We start from the raw sequence: 20846 nt of genomic DNA, 5'->3' as shown, positions 1-20846 counted from the left end.
TGTCACCAGCATATCACAAGTCGTTGATATGCCACACTGCACAGTGATAGTTTATGAGTGGCCTTTGTTAAAGTCTTATTACATGACAGTATGTGACAAACAGATGCATTAAAGGCAGTGCCCAATCTAAAGTATTACCAACATTATGTTTATTATACTGTAGATTACCAACATTATGTTTATTAAATGCCTTATTTGTAAAAATATAGAATCGTAAAAAAATGGGGATATAAGGTGAATAGATTGTAGTAATTTTATATTGCTAACATCAACTTAATCCATGTTGTCTTTTTGACAGAAATCTCCATGTAGGTTTTGCCCTCGCACACACAGCCCCAACAAGTTTCACTTCAATGTCATCAGTCTGCTCACAAAGAATTGCTCTTTCAACAAATGCCCTCTGCGTTTAATGGCTCCTAGGCTTTGGCATTCCTTGTATGCACTCTGAATCATTTTATTGCTACTAACAATATTGTTATTTATACATTTTTATTGCTTTTCTATCAATGCCATTTTCTGTTCTACTTTCTGAACCATCAAATTATATTATGATTTGCTAAGGTGACATCCTAGCTTTGGATTAAAGATATTTTTGCAAACTAAGCTCAAGTTGAGCAGTTGAAAGACAAAGTCAGAGAGGTGAGATTGAGTTGGTTTGGACATGTGCAGAGGAGGGATGATGACTATATTGGGAGAAGGATGCTAAGGATAGAGCTGCCAGGGAAGAGGAAAAGAGGAAGGCCTAAGAGGAGGTTTATTGATGTGGTGAGAGAGGACATGCAGGTGATGGGGTTAACAGAATCAAGATACAGAGGACAGAAGGATATGGAAAAAGATGATCTGCTCTGGCGATCCTTAACGGGAGCAGCCAAAAGAAGAATTTTTACTTTGTTTTCCTGTAAGTCAGGGAAAGGCCATTAGACTAGAGATAAGATTTTTTGACTTTTGATTTTTGAATTGCAGTTTTGTACTTGACTTAAGTTTTATTTTCTCTTCTCCTGCTACTTCAAACCTTTGGTAATTTCCTGCATGCTTACCTCCATTATATGTCCCGAACAATGTTTTTCTGACCTCCACTAACATTTTTTGCCGCTTATGACCGTACATTTGATTACGCAGTACTGAGAATTATTGTCTAAAATGAATTTAACCTTTGAACATGCATTTTTCTTCACATATCATTGAAATGTCAAGTATGTTAAAAGTGTCATTCAAAAGACTCAAAGAAATGAGATAAGGGTGACTTTGTGACCAGGTGACAATGAGAGCAGGTGCACTTTATAAAATATCTCAGTGACCTGGGTGTGCAGATATCTGAGAACTCGGAGAAACTGCAAAATAAATCAGTGCCTCTGAGTGAGTGCTCTCCTTTACGGCCAATCTAGAGTTTCCCACTGATGCCTTATATTCTGTGTCATTTATCACTTAAAGGTCACAGTGCAATTCCTTCTGCTGCTTTTTCACAGATAACGTTGTTTGTCTGTGAACAGCAGGCATCATACCAGCCACTAGCAGTAGCGTTTTTCTGTATTTGCACACAGTCTTCTTGATTTCTCCAGTTATCTGGCTCCATGAATCCATCCCAATTCACACCCCAGAAGCTGAAAGAAAAGACAAGCCATCAGAACGTCTGTTGACTACCAAACCTACCAAATACACATCCAAAATAAACTAAACACAAAAAGGAGATTTTGTTTTTTTTTTTGAGGGCACAAAGGAATCATGGAGGTAAATAAGGAAAGTAAACCAGGAAGAATGTGGGAGTTTTATGAGTAGATAATAAGAAAGCAGAAAATGATGAGGAAAAAAAATTAAAGAAGTGAAAAGAATAAAATTCATAGCAAGTTGGGAAAATGCACGAGAATTAGAAGGATCAAAAGTGAAAACATGGCAAAGTGGGGTGATTAAGACTTGTGATCTACAAGTGACCCAAAGCAAAAGCAAACAGCCACATTCTTCTGTTCCTCAGTCCTTGAAAAGACAAGACCAGAACATTGGATTTGGAAAATAAGGACAGCACTTTGTTGAGACCACGGTTTCCACTCAACTTTACTTTCTCTTTGTCTTTTACTATTGATTATTAAATTTGAACCAGATGTCTGCTTAAAAAGAACGAAGTTATAGTAGTAGCTTTATTTTACTTCTGTTTTTTGTGCTGTTTTGATTGTGGCCACAATTTAATTGAATGTCATCTGATTTGTCCCACCACATAGACTACATCTTTAAAACTTACACATACAGAGAGTTTGCTTTATGCCTGTACCTTTTGCTTCGGTCCAGACGTTTGTTATCCACCCAGAAAAATTGTCCTTCAGTAACGATGTCATTCAGTCCAATCCAGTAGGGCTTCTGGGAACTTTGTTTGCTCATCTCATTTAATAAAAATGTCTAAAAAAAAACATATGTTTGAATAAGCAGACCTTTCGGAATGAAATGACACATACAGAAAAGATGGTCTGGATTTATTTTTATTGTCATTTTATTTATCATGTAAGTTTCATGGAAACCAAGTAACACTTTTTATATATTCCTATGGGTAATCTGTAATGCTGCTGTTTTTCAAATGAAGGGACTTGACAGGCGTTTCTGTTTAAATTCTTTAATTTAGCTCCATCACTTTCCATGATGGCATGTCCATCTTATCTCATGCTCACCCATCTTGGTTTTTTGTTTGGCATCAGTGTCTTCTTCAATGAGCCCGCTTCTCTCATGACGTGTGTGAATTAATTTCTGCACTACTGGGCATATACAATAATGTTTGATCTGACAGAATGCTGATATTTTTTCCAGCTTTCAGCCTACCTATGCGCAGTTTTCTCTGCTGATAACACAGCTTTATATTTTAATGTCTTTGTTGCTTGACTTTGTGCAGCCTTTTCAAAAAGTGTAATTATTAATAATCAGTATAAGCAATGATTTATATAAACAGTAATAATAAAGTCATATATTTAAAATGGATAAAAAAATTTGTAAAACAACTCCATCGATTGTCCAACCCGCTATATCCTAAGACAGGGTCATGGGGGTCTGCTGGAGCCAATCCCAGCCAACACAGGACGCAAGGCAGGAACAAATCCCTGGGCAGGGCACCAGCCCACCGCAGGGCTATAAAATCCCTGTATATTCAAATAAATCTACATAAATTGAGTTCAATAATCAAAATCCAATGAAGTAAACATATGTGAACTTAGTAAATGAAGAATAATAAACATGGACAAAAGTAACAATGGGAGTGTAGTACATTTTATAACATTTACTGTCTCTAGAGGGTTTGTTCCTCAGAGTGATAGGCACTATACAGTTATTACAATTTCAGAATTAGAGAGTCACACAGTTAAAGTGAACTTCACAATGAAACTGCTGTGCACAGAAATCCTACCTTGTCAGGGACACACAGGAGCTCTCACTGGCCCGGGACTACAGGGACCAAAGTTGTGGCCACAGGTTTTTGTTTAAACTCAGTTTCATATTTAGATACCAATTGTTCTTGCTGAAATAACTTTATGTATGCTTCATTTTATTTAACTCTCCTGTTCAATGCTTAATTTCTTCTTTTAGTCTTAAATAGCTACATTCTGTTTTTAAGTGCTTCTTATTTTCTTATTCAGCTGCCAAGCAACAATGAAATGCAAATTACAAATGAACCAGCAGCACGCCATCTCATCTGATCCAATTTAGGCCTGTGTGCTAATTGAGAAGTATTAATTAATGGACAGATGTTGTTGCTATCCATTTGTGTTAATCAGTTCACACTTTGCTTTCTGTGTGTTTTAACAAATCTGTATCTTTATATGTACTAATTCTTTAGTTATTAATATAATCTATACTTGTACCTTAGAATTTGTTCACTGTGCTCTGCCCATGCACTCGGCAAAGAGGTCTATACAAAAATAAGTTGTATTGTGTTGTAATAAAACATTTGGAATAAAATGGAAGACAAAAAGAGAAAGAATGAGAATTACTAATATGTCATAAATCATTCAGAAGATATTCTCTAAAAATGAAAATCTGTAATAACTTTAGATGACAGAATAAAAAGACATTTTTTAACCTTTGAACCCCTTGATAGATAGATAGATAGATAGATAGATAGATAGATAGATAGATAGATAGATAGATAGATAGATAGATAGATAGATAGATAGTGTGAACTTGGACCCGGACACAGACAGACAGACAGACATCATATTGTCACCACACACTGTTTATTTACAACTATTATGTACAAGATTTACGTGCACTACAAACCCCAGTGCCTCTTGCACCGATTCCCCCAATGTCCAGGCCACCCAGTCCTGTGCCTCTTTTCCTCCTGGCCGCCTCCAGTCCTCACTCCAGCTCCGTCCTCTTCCACCCGACTTCCACTGCTGACTGGAGGGAGGCGGCCCCTTTTATAGGAACCCGGATGGGCTCAGGCTGCTTCCCGGCAATCTCCCGCGGACACACCCCCGTGTGGCGGAAGTGCCGGCTGCGCACCCGGAAGCCGTCTGGGTGTCCCCAGTCATCTTCCCCCCAGCACTTCCTGGTGTGGCGGAAGTGCTGGGCTCCCGGGATAATAAGGCACTGGGGCGCCGCCTGGCGGTGGCCACGGGCCCCTACAGGGCTGGGCTTCCAAGCCCTCTACCCGAGGCCTCCAGCATAACCAGGACGGACGCCTCCTCTCGGTCTGGAGGAGGCACAAGCCCTCCTCTGGTCCTCCTGGGCGTCCCGACCGGGCTCCAGCCCCGGCCGGGGACCACACGGGATATACGGGCATCGGGGCACCGCCTGGCGGTGGCCACGGGTCCCTACAGGGCTGGGCTTCCAAGCCCTTTACCCGAGGCCCCCAGCATAACCAGGACAGATGCACAAGCCCTCCTCTCGTCCTCCTGGGCGTCCCGGCCGGGGACCACAATAGATAGATAGATAGATCTTTATTTTGCTTAATGCTTGTGCTTTAACCTGTCCTTCTTTATCACTGAATCCAGACTTCTTTTGCCCATTGCAAACATTTAAGTACTGCATTTTGCTAACCACACTGTGTGAATCCAAGTAGACACAAAGGGCATACCTGCTCCTCCTCACTCTCTATGATCACCAGGTGTGCCCCCTCTGCTTTACAGCCATCAAGGCCATCTGTCCAGGTTAGCTTATTACTGGAGAACAAGTAACACTTTGAGTTGAATAACATCCAGTTCTGTGGACAAACATAACAAGTCCTGCCTGTGAAAAAAGAACAAATGAAGAGAGAAGCTGAAGAGAAGATATCACATTAAGAGCTGGGTCACTGAGAGCCACATTTTATCTCGTAGACATGTAATTTAAAGCACAAGTCAGTCTCTCCATCTGTCTATTCATCCATGTTCCTGAACCTGTATTTTCCAATTCATGGTTAAAGGGAGTGGGAGTCTATCCCTGCAGCCTGAGGAGCAAAGGGAAGATGTCAGCTCATCACAGACAGTCTCACAGAGACCCTCATACAAACTCAAACTGACCAGGTCTGGTTCATCATTTAAACAAATTTTCAGGAAATAATATTGATCAGTCTTGAAGACTCAGACAGCATTTCTGTAATATATAAAAACATTTTAAAGTCCCTCCCTTTCAAAGATTCCAGAGTACAGTGGGAAAAGGATATTTTACTCAACATTTCAGAAAAGGAGTGGAAGGCAGCAATGTACAGAATTCACTGAAGCTCCACATGCACAAAGCATACAATTATTCAACTTAAAATTATATATCAAGCATATCTGCTTCGTTTAAAATTGTCCAAAATGTTTCCAGGGCAAGATCCAACCTGCGAACGCAGCAATCAAGTCCCAGCCTCAATGGGACACATGTTTTGGGCCTGCACCAAATTAACATCATTTTGGAACAAAATCTTTAAATGCCTTTTAGACAGCCTTGGTGTCACAATCTCTCCAAATCCACTAACAGCTGTGTTTGGTGGGCTCACAGAGGGGCTTAAAGTGGAGAAGGACAAACAAACTGTAATTGCCTTTACTTCACTATTAGCATGTAGACTTGTCTTGCTCAACTGGAAGAAACATAACTCACCTCTTTTAAGTCAGTGGGTAACTAATGTTATTACTATTTGAAATTGGAAAAAACTAATTCTCACTTAGAATATCTGTGCAAAACTTTGCAGGATCTAATCAAGAACATTTTTGAATAAGCATTTAAATTGAGGAAGCAGATTCTCTCCCCTCTTTCTGATTCTATTAATTTTTATTCATTTATTAATTTATCTATTTACTTATTTTTACTAGTTTAAGGTTTTACTCTGCTGGCCTTGCTCTCATTCACATGGGTTCGGGTTGATTTGTTATTGTTAAACTTGACTTGCTTGTATGGAATGTTATTTCATTTTAATAAAATCAATAAAATGCAAAAAAAAAAAAAGCAATTTTGGGTTGTCTTTCGCCATATCTGCTTTATTCCGCTACAACTGTCATTTAGCCTCCCTTAATTGTTTGCCCTCATGTTCTCATACGCCCTACAATTCACTTTGGAGTTATTAGTCTCATGTGCCTTGTTACATATGTGCACATGGGAGGCAGCTAAAGTTCTCAAAAGAGGGTATTTCCATGCCGGACCCACGGGAAATTCCTCCAAGGCCCGATGATGTCACTTCTGCTTCCGGACATGAGGATGACACCTCCATTTCTGGACCCAGATGACGCCATTTCCTCTATCTGGCTTTAAAATTGCAATGTTTTATCTGTTACCTCAGTTCTTTTTTGGACTCAAGTCTGTAAAGACCTATTTCTCACATTTTACCTTTTTTTCTCACACCAACTTTCAAGTATATGGGGTGGCTGCCCCAAAGCTTTTTATGGTGTTTTTTTGAAATCATTTCACAGTGGTGAAGTTGACAGGATAATTGACTCCATGAGGAACCGGTAGCATGACCTGAAAAACTCCTTGATCTCCTGTTCATCTAAACTATAGCCCTTATGGGTTCAGGTGGAAGATTACCATAGAGTGGCCGAGTATAGGGTGTGTGTTGCAGGTCAGGAGGACAATGCGCAAGCTGCACCCCAAAGTTTGGTACAAAATAGAGTCTGACGGGACTGTACTGGGTGGTCTAACAGAACTGGGCCATACTTGAAGGCAGAAATGCACAGGACTAATTATGGTCTCATGGTGGAGAAGGCCATCCACCAGAACCCCACAAAGGAAGAGTCCTTTGAAAAAGGTGGGGGAACCCCTGGCCAACAGGTGAGGAAACATTTCTAATGGAAATTTGACTAGAGTGGCAGGAGAGGAAGGGTATTGTGCTCTGGTTAATCCACTATTGTTCTCTTGTACAGGAGCGGTAATCTTAAATGGGCATCAGGTATCAGCCCTAATGGATTCTGGCAGCAATATCTCCATTATTGCTTGCTGCTTCGTGTTGCCACGACAATGGCTAAAAGTTAAGACCAGTCTGACCTGTGTTCACAGAGACACCCACCAGTACAGGACTGCCTCATGCTTCATCAGTTTTGAAAGATTTTTGAAAATATTAACTGTAGTGGTCCTTCAAAACCCTTCATTTCCAGTGATACTGGGATAAGATTAGTCTAATAATAAAAGTGGTTTAGCACTAATCACTCATAAACGAAAATTGGGCCTATTGATGGACAGAAAGATGTGTCCCAAGCTTCATCAATGCCATGAGACGGGAGATGTGGCCAGTCAGAGTGATGTGGAGATTCTCAGGACGTCACATAATGAAATGTCATCATCAGACGGTGCGGTAGCCCGGAATGAAACCACGCCCATTGAGGTCGGTGCAGACACTCTCTTGCAGCTGTTCTTCCAATGTAAGCAAACTCTGGCTTCTTTTAAATGGGAACAATGGAATAACGATTCTCTTAGATCTGCAAAAAATGCAGTCGTTCTGTTAATGTCCACCACACTCAACATCCTATGCCACAGCATCCTCACTTTGTCTTAAATAATAACCTTCTGTATTGGTTATAGGAGAACAAGGGTGATATATGGCCGCTGTTGTCAGTCCCACTGTCCTATCCGTGGCAGGTCTGTGAACTAGCATACACCCACCTCCTGGGAGGTCACCTAGGCACCGAAAAAACCCTTGAGCATATTAAGCTACGATTCTATAGACTGGGAATCAATGAGGAGGTTGACTGCTTTTGCATGTCCTGCCTGGAGTGTAAATTGCGTCAAATTCCCAGGAAGGACTGTGCTGCTGTATTTCCCATTATCCTTATTGATGGGTTCGACTTAGTGGGTCCCCTAGAACCCTCAGCTAGGGGACACAAATACATACTAGTCCTAATTGATTATGCTACCCTATATCTCAAAGCTGTCTTTCTATGCACAGCTACCTCCAAAGCTATTGCACGGGAATTAGTAGGGGTCTTTGCATGAGTCAACATCACAAAGGAAGTCCTGACAGACCAGGGGATGCCATTACCTTGGAGACATTCAGTGAAATGGCCAAGTTACTTATGATAATGCATTTAAAGACCTTGGTATATCATAACGCAAACCAGACCATTGAACAGAAGTCACGCAAGGTTGTCAGCAAGAATGGAAGGAACTGGGATCAGCTCCTCCCCTTCATCCTATTGGAATATCAGGAGATTTCACAAGTCTCTATGGGGTTTTCATCGTATGAATTATTATATGGACGGCAACCTCGGGGTATACTGGATATCCTAAAGAAAGGTTCGGAAGTGGAGGCCCTTCCCTCCACAAATATGCTGGAATATATCACGCAGTTAAGCAATAGATTTTTGAAAATTCAACCCTTCTAAAAGTTCATATGGAAAAGGCAAAGCAGCAAGCGTCCACTATTATGACAGTGGCACATTTCTGCGGGAACTGCAGGAGATTGTGTCATGGTCCTTGTTCCTACCTCCCATTCCAAATTATTAACATGGCCCTTACAAAGTTAAGGAGAGAAAGGGGCTCGTCAATTATTTGGTGAAACAACCTAATCGTTGACCGAGCAAACGGGTATATCGTGTGAACCTGCTGAGTGAGCGAGAAACCCAGATGGACTACTCTGATTGCACATAACATAATGACAGAGCCCAGGGTGATTGTTTGAGAACACCTGTATCGACTTCCCGAGGCAAAAAGAGCAGAAGTAGAACTGGAGATCAAGTGCATGCTAGAACTAGGTGTGATAGAGGAAAGTCATAGTCCCTGGCCTAGTCCTATTGTCTTGGTCCCTAATCCTGACGGAAGTTGGAGGTTTAGCAAAGACTTCTGGTGGCTTAATCTAGTCTTCCAATTCGACTCCTATCTGATGCCATGAGTGGACAACCTCCTTGATCAGCTAGGACAGGCTGAGTTCTTGACCACACTTGACATAATGAAAGGATACTGTTAGGTTCTTTTAATGGACTACCCAAAGGCTAAGCCTGCATTTAGTTCCCCTAGCGGTGACTGGCAGTATTGTGCATGTCCTTCCATCAGGGTTACATTGGGCACCTACCACCTTCCAGCGTCTGGTGGATAAAGTGCTCTGTCCTCATAACTCCTATAGTGGTGCCTTCCTGGATAATGTGGCGATCTATTCCAGCACATGGAAGGAACACCTAGAGCAGGTCCAAGCAATGTCAAATATTTAGGCTACCTGGTGGGTCGGGGTACTGTGAGGCCACAGTGTTCCAAAGTAGATGCCATATTGAAATGGCCCTGTCCAAACATCAAGAGGCAAGTCCAACTCTTTCTCGGCTTAATGGCCTTATTTTCCGAGAGAGGGGCACCCTTGAATAACCTAACAAAGAAGAGGGCCCCGCACAATTTTGTGTGGGATATCAACGCAGAAAATGCATTTAGTGACTTAAAATATACCCTTACATGGGCACCATTCTTGAAAGCTCCTAACTTCTTTTTGCCTTTCATCCTTCAGATGGACGCTTCTAACACAGGTCTTAGTGCCGTGCTGAGCCTTGACGGTGTCGAGCACCCTGTTATATTCCTGGAAACTGTTGGAACGGGAAATCAGGTATGCAGTAGTGGAAATGGGAAGCCTTGGCAATCAAATGGATGATTACACAGCTGAGGTATTATCTCTTAGGTTGTGTGTTCACTTTGGTTACAGATCATGCACCTTTACAGTGGATGGCCTTACACAAGTAATCAACAAGCGTGTTACAAGGTGGTTTATAGGCCTATAGTCTTACAAGTTTTCACTCATTCATGAGCTCGGACATGAATGCCTGATCCAAAGGGACTGGGGTGAGGGGAGGGCTGTGTTATACACAGTTGCATTGGAGGAATCTAAGGGTTCAAAAGAAGGAAATTCCATGCTGAAACCAGGGAGTGGCAAGGCAACAATAAATTCTTTCCTTTTTTCATCTGCAGACCAACCATTGGAAATTCTGCCTGGGCCCGATGACATCACTTCTGGTTCTTGGCCCAAGAACATCACTTCCGGTTCATGTCCAGCTTTAAAACCACCATGTTTTGCCGGTTACCTCAGTTCTGTTTTGGACACAGGTCTGTAAAGACCTTTTCTTGCATTTTGCCTTATTTTCTTAAACTAACTGTCAAGTGTATGAGGTGGCTGCCTCAGACCTTTTTGTGGTGTCTTTTTGCATCATTTCACAGCCTTTTTACAAATACTTTTTTAACTCTTTATTTACCCACTGCGGAGTTTGTTTTTAATTTATTATTAACTAGCAAATTACCCGCGCTTCGCAGCGGAGGAGTAGTGTGTTAAAGAAGTTATGAAAAAGAAAAGCAAACATTTTAAAAATAACGTAAGATGATTGTTAATGTAATTGTTTTGTCATTGATATTGAGTGTTGTTGTCATATCTATCTATTTATATATATATATATATATATATATATATATATCTGTATATATTTATATATATCTATATATATATATATATATATATATATATATATATAGCAAAATACCTGTGATTGGCAGCGGAGAAATAAAAAGAAAAGGAAACATTTTAATAATAACGTAACATGATTGACAATGTAATTGTTTTGTCATTGTCATGAGTGTTGCTATATATATATATATATATATATATATATACACACACAGACACATATACAAACATATATATATAAATACTGTATATATACACACACACATATATATACATACTGTATATACACACATATACATATCTACATATATACTGTATATACACATTTATATATACAAATCTACATATATATATATCCACATATATATATATATATTAGGGGTGGGACTCGATTAAAAAAATTAATCCAATTAATTAGAGGCTGTGTAAGAATTAATCTTGATTAATCGTATGTAATCGCACACGTAAATTTGCCCCAAATCGCAAATGTTTTTTTTTTTAATTTAAAAGTGTTTTAGTGGGCGACAGAATCAAATAATAGACATGGACATGAATATTGTAAACTGAAGCTGTTTTAATTTCTGAAAAAAAAGCCTTTAAACTGCATTTGAATTCAAAACAGAAACAAAAATATCATCCCTGGTTAAAATTGGGCAGACTTAAAAATAAAGTGGTAGTTTAAGTACTTTAAGTACATTTTCAGAATAGTATTGTCTTTAAATAATAATAACCAAAATTTCAACATAAAGTGCAGTTTTTCTTCTTAAAAAAATAAGTCAGAAACATAAAAGGTAATTTGACCAACTTAATCTTTAAACTCTGAGTAACATTAGCCAAAATTATTTTGTACATTAGGCTAAAACAGTGTGATCATTGAACATTTTGTAATTAGATGTAATCAGAATTACTAACGGTCACGGAAGTCCAATGATCCCCAGTAAGAGCCACAAAGTCCGCTTTCTGTAATGCATCTAATTTTGCTTGCTTTTCAGTGTGCACAAAACCATGCTTTTATCAAGGCTTCGCTCGGGTAGTCGAAATGATCAGTCGTAGGAACGCGCTTTATTCCGACTCTAACATTTTTGTAGCTGTGATGTGTGCATCAGTGTAATGGATGTACCAGGAAATCATGCATTGACAAAAGTTCCGTTTGCTTGGAATTGAAAGTGTGATTAAATGCGTTATTTTTAACGCGTTATGGAGACATGCATCAAGCTTCTCAGCTGTGCTTGTGCTAATAAAGGGAAACATTTTAAAAATAGCGTAACATGATTCTGCGTTAACCGAATATTTTTCATACGTCCCAAACCAAGGAGATGCAAGGTAAAATGAATCGGGTAGCGTACATACTCAGTGCATCCCTCTCGGGAATCGAACCTCGAATGTCGGCATTAGAGGCGAAGACTCTACAATTGCGCCACAGCGTGTGGCTTGTCCATGCGATGAGTATGTACTGTAGATCAGGGTATATATATACATTTAAATATATACCCCGTATCGCAGTGGAGAAGTAGAAGTTATGAAAAAGAAAAGGGAACATTTTAAAAATAACGTAACATGACTGTCAATATACAGTATTTTTTTGAGTGTGAGTGTTGCTGTCATCAAGGATTTGATTATCATTATTTCTTTCAATCAGGTTCGTATTTGTAGGATGTGTTGTGTTCAAGTTACATTCCGTGTTTGTCAATCGTTGTAAAGATGACAGGTTTCATTCATCGATTAGTTTCTTACTGCATCAATAAACAGCTCGTCTTCTTCTTTATCTGAGACCTGACACACTGCATGCACGGGTTTTTTTTTTACACTGTCTTCCTTTAGCGGGACATTGACTTTTCCACCGTGTGCTTTGTTTCCGCAGTAGCTGCATTTATGAATATGCTTATCAGGCGCTTCATATTTTTGCTGCCTTTTCAATTGTGTAATTCGGTTTTTGTTCAGCGCTCTTTGGAACTGGTGCTTTTTATCTGTGCACTGCGTCAGTTCACGTGAGCGCTTCGGTGTACATGCAGCGAAGTTCCCCAGTTGTGCTGGTGCCATCTCGTGCTATGTCCATGGCTGTATTTAATGTTACCTTAGTCCTGGCACTTAAAACTTTCTCTCGCAGTTTCGCTGAGTTTGTGTCAAACACCACCCTGACCATCTCATCTTCCTCTCCATAAGCACAGTCCTTCACCCGTGAATATTTACCCGTGGCAGTTTGCTATTGGATTGCCGCTGACGGACGGCCTTATATGGGCAGGCACTAAATTACAAACGCCAGCGCAGCCTGTCTATGAACTTAATTTAAAGTGTAGGTTTACATCGTGCTTTGTTTCCGAAGTAGCAGAACTCATGAATATGGTTGTATATGTCACTCGCTCGCTTCTTATTGTTTCGCTGCCTTCTCAATTATATAATGAATGTTTTCTTCAGCGCTTTTTGGAGGTCTTCCTGATTTTCTATGTACTGCGTGATTACGTGGGAGGCGTGATGATGTCACACGAAACTCCGCCCCCACGGCGTTCAAGCTCATCTCCATTACAGTAAATGGAGAAAACAGCTTCCAGTTATGACCATTACGCGTAGAATTTCGATATAAAACCTGCCCAACTTTTGTAAGGAAGCTGTAAGGAATGAACCTGCCAAATTTCAGCCTTCCACCCACACGGGAAGTTGGAGAATTAGTGAGTGAGTGAGTGAGTGAGTGAGTGAGTGAGGGCTTTGCCTTTTATTAGTATAGATTCCAAATTTAGGTATGTACTTGTCCTGCATTACATGTAAAACATTTTTAAACCTGTTCCATTGCTCCTTGACTGTCTCCATGCTTAAAAGCTTATCCCACTCTATCCTTTTTAGACTTTGCTGCATCTGCTCAAAATTTGCCCTACCAGGGTTACACTTAACAATTTTAGTCTTGGCATCCACACTATTACAAAACACTGAAAGTTGTATTATATTATGGTCACTTTACCCTAATGAATAAATCACCTCTACACCCACAATTCTATCCTGATTATTACAAAATACTAAATCCAGACAAGCTTCACCCAGCGTTGGTGTTTTAGCATACTATGTTAAAAAACAGTCACTGATTACTTCTAAAAACTGCAAGGTTAATATTTGGATAGTTAAAGACCCCATGATTATAATATCCCCCTGTAAAGTTACCTTTTCAATATTACTAATAAGATGTGTGTTGAAATTACTGCATTGGGTGGTCTATAACATAACCTAAAATATGGCCTCTTTCCTTAACACTAGAATTACCACAGCCTACGAGAAAACTCATAAATCCGGCCCACCTTAAATCCATTCGCACCTCTCTGCCAGTGTCTTTTGTCCTGTAAATGTGCCAATTAAGACAAGCAGCAAGCACCCTGCTATTCTATCCCCCAACGTCGCAGAACGTTCACTAAGTTCTCACAGCTCATGCCTTGTTTGATTATCTGGGAATGAACTGCTGGAGTTTTAGAGTAGAAATAATGGATTGTTATTTGGAACACATGTATTTCATGTGTGTTCCGTTTCTACAGTAATCTATGTAAACACATTGTTAAAACAGAAATGTTTTCATATTTTAGTAATAAATGTTACAAAATGTAGGCATAAACTATAGAATGTGTAAAGCCTGAAGTCCAAAGATCAAATAAACACTTTCACAAAAGGTTCAAGGACAACACAACAGCTTCTGTGGCGTAGTAGTAAAATTTGCCAACTTAATATCAAGAGTCCCTGGTTCGATCCCGACTGCCTGCTATATTTACTGTTTTCAATAGTGAGCTGCTCTTATTGTTAATATTATACAATACACACATACATTTGGTTTGCATCTGTAACATACTGTGTACATTTATAGTACTGTACTTGTAAAAGTTACCTTTTTTTCACTTTTATTCTCTCACTCACAATCACGATACATACTACCACCCTAGGTTTCTGACGCTGTTAGTTTTTATTTGAAACCGTGATTAACTGTAGATGTGAGTAGTGTTTTGAGGCAATGGAACTGGATATTCTCTCATTTGGAGGGATAAAAACTGACACACAAACGCTGGTAAATCTGCCTTCTTCGTATCACACTGTCACTTTATTTTTTATATATATTTATATCTGGAATTATTAATTTTATGAGGTCAGTTCAGTGCTATATACAATCATCAAATTTAAATTTTAAACAGTTCACACACACGCAACCTACATTTCCTACATTTACGACATGTGTACCTGTTGCAATGTGCACACTTCTCTCTATGCTGTGGTTTCTATTACACACCTGAAAGAAAGAGACAATATACAGTATGTGACATTTTGAAGAAATCATTTTATGACCTGAATAGTACCAATCAGAAAACATCATCGCACCAATGCAATATTATTTGAAAACGAACAGCGTCAGATCGGGTGTGAATTTATGCTGGCACTGCTACTTAGAGTCAGATCAGGAGAGGCGGGTTGTTAGAGCGTGATTGTGATTGAGAGAATATAACTGAAAAAAGCTAACTTTTACAAGTACCATAAATTTATACCCAATGTCCCATATATTTGTCTCTTTCTTTTTTTTCTCCATGCTGCAAGAACCATCTTTCCTACATTTACGACGTGTGTACCTGTTGCAATGCGCACACTTCTCTCTATGCTGTGGTTTCTATTACATTGAAAAGGCACCTGACACTGACTCAGTTTACTTTCCTGGGGAAGCGGCTGTCTTGGAACAGAAGCTTGTCGAAGTTGCATTCTCCTTTTCTTTTCCCATTGCCTTTTCTAGTAAGATGCAATGATGAAGTTCCTCTGCAATATGAGCTATGAACACTCTTCTTTTCACAATGGCCCCCGTGCATGCCTTGCACAGAGCATGTGTGTTGATCCTGCTGCATTGAATAAGCTCACACCTTCTGGTGCACGATGTTGACGCAGTACGGAGAAAAAAAAAGAAAGAGACTTTTTTTGGGGGCACATACACCGTCCAGATCTAAACACTAGCATGGAGAGTCGCTTGCATACTGAAGAGTCTATAGCTGCAGGTGAAAGCTGCCATCGTTATACTTTGTATATAAGAGCCAGATCGGATGTTATTTACTTATTTACCTTGGTTTATTTACTTACTTCCTACAGCGTAAATTCACAAGTAGACTGTAGAGCTATAGCGCATATTTATATGAAAACAGCAGTGTCAGATGGGGAGGGGGGATAGAATCGTGAACGCGACTGAGAGAATAAAACTGAATAAAAAAAAAACAAAACAAAGCTAACCTTTACAAGTATACATTTACACAGGCTGTTACAGACTGAAATGAAACGTATGTTTTTATTCTAAAATAGTAAGAATAAGAGCAGCTCATTTCTCAAAACGGACTTGTCTGGGATCAAACCCATGAAGCTTTGATTACTAGTCAACAGTTGATGCCGTTACACCACCAAAGCAGTCGTAGTAAATGTGTGTCAATGTCGCACCCTAACGAGGGTTTTTTTTCTGCAGTTATATTCTTGAGTAGAAGCACACTTGTTCTGTTATATTTGTACCTTTTGTGAAAGTGTTTATTTGATATTTGGAATTCAAGCTTAACACATTATACACTTCATGTCTACATTTTGTCAATTATTACTAAAACAAGAAACATGTTTCTGTTTTAACGATGTGTTTACTGTACATAGATTATTGTAGACACGGAACACACATAAAACGCATGTGTTCCAAATAACGATATAGTATTTATAAAAGGTGTGATTTTGTTTGACTTCTCACTCTATACAACTCCAAGCAACTGACATGCAGGTAAACAGACTTGAGCTGAGAAAACTGTGCGGTGGTGGGGGATGTGATAGCAGGCTGCTTGCTGTTTATCAACACATTTACAGGACAAAAGACGCTGATGGAGAGATGCAAAGTGATTTAAGGTGGGACGGATCTACAAGTTTTTTCGTAAGCTATGGTAATTCTAGTGTTAATGCTTTCCAGATGAAGCCACATGTCCTCAGTAAGATGGGGCTCATCATTCAAGTGAGGAGAACTTGCATTTAAATTCTTTTTGACATAAACAGCAACCCCACCTCCTCTTCTGTTTTGTCCATCCTAAAAAACATGTTTCCCTCTATGTTATACACTTCTTTGTTAATTATCCAGGTTTCAGAAATTTCTATATCATAATTATGCTCTGCTACATGCAATTCCATATCACTTGCTCTATTTTTGATACTTCTAGCATTAACACTAGAACTACCAAAGCCGACAAAAAAACTTGTAATCCTGGCCCACCTTAAATCCTTTTCCACCTCTCCATCAGTGTCTTTTGTGTTGTAAATGTGTTGATAAACACAAGCTAGCAAGCAGCCTGCTATCCCATTCCCTCACCAACACAAAAAGGGCAGAAAGTTCTCTCAGCTCAAGTCTGTTTACCGGTGTGTCAGTTGCCAGGAGCTGTAGAGAGTAAATAATATATTATTATTTGGAATACATGTATTTCATGTGTGTTCTACAACAATCTATGTAAACACATTGTTAAAACAGAAACGTTTTTCAGGTTTTAGTAATAATTGACAAAATGTAGACATGAAGTGTATAATGTGTGAAGCCTAAAGTCCAAATATCAAATAAACGCTTTCATAAAAGGTACAAGTATAACAAAGCAAGTGCACTTTTATTCAAGAATATAACTGCAGAAAAAGAACTTGCGTTGGGGTGCGACATTGACAAGACTTTAATATGACTACTTTGGTGGTTGAGCGGTAAGAACTGCTGACTCATACTCAAGACATTCATGGTTTGATCCCAGATGCCTCTGTTTTGAATAGTAAGCTCCTCTTATTGTTACTATTATAGAATAAAAACCTAAATTTGATTTAAGTCTGTAACAGCTGGTGTAAATTTATGGTACTTGTAAAGGTTAGCGTTTTTTTTTATTCAGTTTTATTCTCTCAGTGGCGTTCACACTAGCCCTGGTCTGACACAGCTGTTTTCAAATAAAGACGTGCTAAGGCAGAGGTGATCTCAGATAAGGACAAGGGTTCTACATTGGAGAAAGAGAACAGAAGCCCTCCCCGCAAGAAACATCCACTTACACATTAGAACAATGCAGCTGCAGCAGGCGTAAAGGTGAAAAATGGCAGTGTTTGGATACAGCAACAGGTTGGCTTCATCCAGCCAGTTAGTCTGCCCCACACCTGTCCTTCCAAGAAAAAGCATGGCTTACAGAGCTTGCCAAGGTATCGTGTAAAGTCTTGTTCATGATTATGTTTTGTGATGGTCTTTAAACAAAAAAACATGTATATGTTACTTATATAAAAACCAGATCGAATTTTATTTTATTTTCAGTATGAAGTTTCTTTGCAGTTTTCCTGATGTGTTGTTCTTCTTTTTATTTTGTAATCAGTCTAAATAACTTCTAACATCATTAATCTGTGTTTCTAGTCAGTATTCCTAGGCAGGTTTCCTGGTTTGACGTGATATTGAGGTGTTTTGCCCATCTCATGTTTTTATTCCAATGTAGGTGATGGTGGTGGCCACAGAGAATAATTTGGTGTATATGCATCTGTTGGTGTTTTAAGCATATTTTTATTAATTATTTTTCCTATTAGTGACTGTTTGTGCTCAGTGGTGGACCCGTGTATTGTATGAGCATTCTTTTAATGTCCTCTGTCAGTTTGTGTAATAGCATGTAATCCTTAAAGGTTAGTGTCTTGGTGGATTCATTGATAACATTAGTTGTGGTGTTGTGCATTGTTCAATGTGTTATCTGCCTCTGCGTCACATGTGATTGTGTTGTTGTTGGTATTTCCTGTTTGTTTCTGTAGGTTAGCAGCAACTTCCTGTTGCATTTGTTCAAGTATTGTTTGTAGAATGAGGTTATGTGTGAGCATAGTTTTTCCATGATCTAAAATTCTTTGTTCTGTGATTTGTTTGGTTCGGGTACTTCTGTGTACAGGCTATGGGTAATTTGTGCCTGTAATGTGTTGTGTCTGATTTTATTTCTTTAGTTGTATAATGTATACATATGATGAACTCGTTAACAATTTTGTCCATTTCATTCGCTGGTGAATCTTATCTGCATTGGTGGTAAGGGAATTTGGGGTCATCAAAACAGCTATAACAGTTTGGGTGTGGTGGTCTCATCCACCACTCTGTGAAATGGGCAATGCAGTGGCCATACTTGGGCTGGTGCTACTTTCACCACCAATAGCCATAGATAATTGTAGCTCATTTTTCAAACATTGGGCTCTACCTAACTCACGAGCATAGTTCTGACAACTGTGCCAGTACAAATTCCATTTACTTTTATAACCATTATTCATTGAATATTTAATATTTCTGACAAAGTGGGTATGGTCTTCCTTTAGTCTGGCTCCTTCCCCTCAACCTTACCAGCCTTCTAGGAGTTTAAATTTCTGGCTAGCATTTCTCTAAGTATCATAAAAAATTTGCAAGCCCCTGTGCCACAACAAAATGGTGGACCTCGGGTGGGATGGGTGTGTGTGAATATTATTATTATTATAATTATAGTTGGATTTGTTTATGTTATAGAGTAAAGTTGTATTATGTTGTATTGTATTTTACACTGTACTCTTGTCACCTGCCCCCATGTTTGGCAAGTTGGCACCCATGAAAGAGAAATTTGAAGTGTTTAAAAAAAGAGGTTTAACATGGGAGTGAAAAGTTTGACAACAGTGACAAATTGCCTGCACAAAATACAATTTCAAAATACAATAAGTTCAAAATTATTAGTTGTTATTAATAATCACATTCTGCTACTTAGTGTGGAAAGCATTGTTATACTTCAGTTTCTTTAAATTTATTTGACTTTGGCATTATCGATTTAGATTCTAATAAATACAGTTTCATTTTATGTCCACAGATCATGTTATTTACTATTTTGTTTTAAAAAATGCTTATTTGTTTATTATTTTGACAAAAAATGCACTGTATAATGTAAATGTAATGTACTGTATAGTGTAATGTAATGTAAAATGTAATGTATGTATTAAGAGAAATACAGTCTCCTCAAGCTGAAGTTTGACGTATTACCACATCCTCCAGTGATTTCTATCTTTTTGGACTGCTGAAAAAATATCTGGGTGGTCGTCAATTCAAAACAGATGTAAAGAAAGCAGTGCACGAGTGGTTGTGAGGACGAGACAAAACCTTTTATTCTATTGGCATCCAGGCCCTTCCAAGCTGGTGGCGCAAGTGCATTGAGAAGGGTGGAGACTCCATTGAGAAATGACCATATTAGTCCTGTTAAGGTTCGTTCCATTTTCTAATAAATCCCTTTTTCTAATTTTAGCTTGACTCCCCCTCGTGTATATATATATATATATATATATATATATATATATATACATATATATAACTGCTCACAAAAATTAAAGGAACACTTATTTTATTGGGCCTGGCATGAAATCAATTAAACCTGTCTGATAATTTTCTGGTTGGTTAAGCAGCTGAGGTCATTGTTAATCACTTTCAGCTGTATTGGTGTTCATGGACTTGACAGGTGCACTAAAGTGGCAACAATTAGAAAACCCTCAAAACAGGACTGGTTTTACATGTGGAGGTCATTTCAAGTTTCTCCCTCTTGATCTTTTTTGGCTGGTTTTCCACTCGTGCTAGTTTTGGCTTGAGTAATTATCTCTACTGGCAGTATGAGGTGATTCCTTAACCCTACAGAAGTTTCAAAGGTTGTCCAACTTCTCCAGGATGGCACACCCACACGTGCTGCAGCAAGAAGGTTTAATGTGGCTCCCAGCACAATCTCCAGAACATGGAGGAGATTTCAGGAGACTGGCTGTTATTCTCGGAGAGCTGGACAGGGCCGTAGAAGGTCCTCAACCCATCAGCAGGACCAATACCTGCTCCTTTGTGCAAGGCGGAACAGGCTGAGCACTGCTCGTGCCCTACAGAATGACCTCCAGAGGGCCACTGGTGTGAATGTCTCTACCCAAACAATCAAGAACAGACTTCATGAAGATGGCCCGAGGGCCTGACGTCCTGTAGTGGGCCCTGTGCTCACTGCCCAGCACCGTGGACCTCGACTGGCATTTGCTCAAGAACACCAGGCAAGGCACGAGTACTTTTTAC

The 20846-nt window shown here is 39.2% G+C and overlaps 1 protein-coding gene across 1 annotated transcript in view; it reads right to left on the bottom strand.

The window, feature by feature from the left end:
* Positions 1–839: 839 nt before the first annotated feature.
* The window catches only part of LOC120528675 (CD209 antigen-like protein C), a 33766-nt gene continuing 13759 nt past the window's right edge, over positions 840–20846 (bottom strand). The window contains exons 4-6 of the mRNA XM_039752837.1: positions 5051–5202; positions 2264–2388; positions 840–1601 (exon numbers count right to left, since the gene is read on the bottom strand). Coding sequence (XP_039608771.1) covers positions 1433–1601; positions 2264–2388; positions 5051–5202 — 446 coding nt within the window. The 3' untranslated portion in view covers positions 840–1432. The remainder of the gene's footprint in view (positions 1602–2263; positions 2389–5050; positions 5203–20846) is intronic.

Source organism: Polypterus senegalus, chromosome 4 (genome assembly GCF_016835505.1).
Source record: "Polypterus senegalus isolate Bchr_013 chromosome 4, ASM1683550v1, whole genome shotgun sequence".
In the NCBI taxonomy this organism is placed as follows: Eukaryota; Metazoa; Chordata; class Cladistia; order Polypteriformes; family Polypteridae; genus Polypterus; species Polypterus senegalus.
Note: the sequence above shows the minus strand (reverse complement) of the source record. Positions and strands in the feature narration are given on the sequence as shown.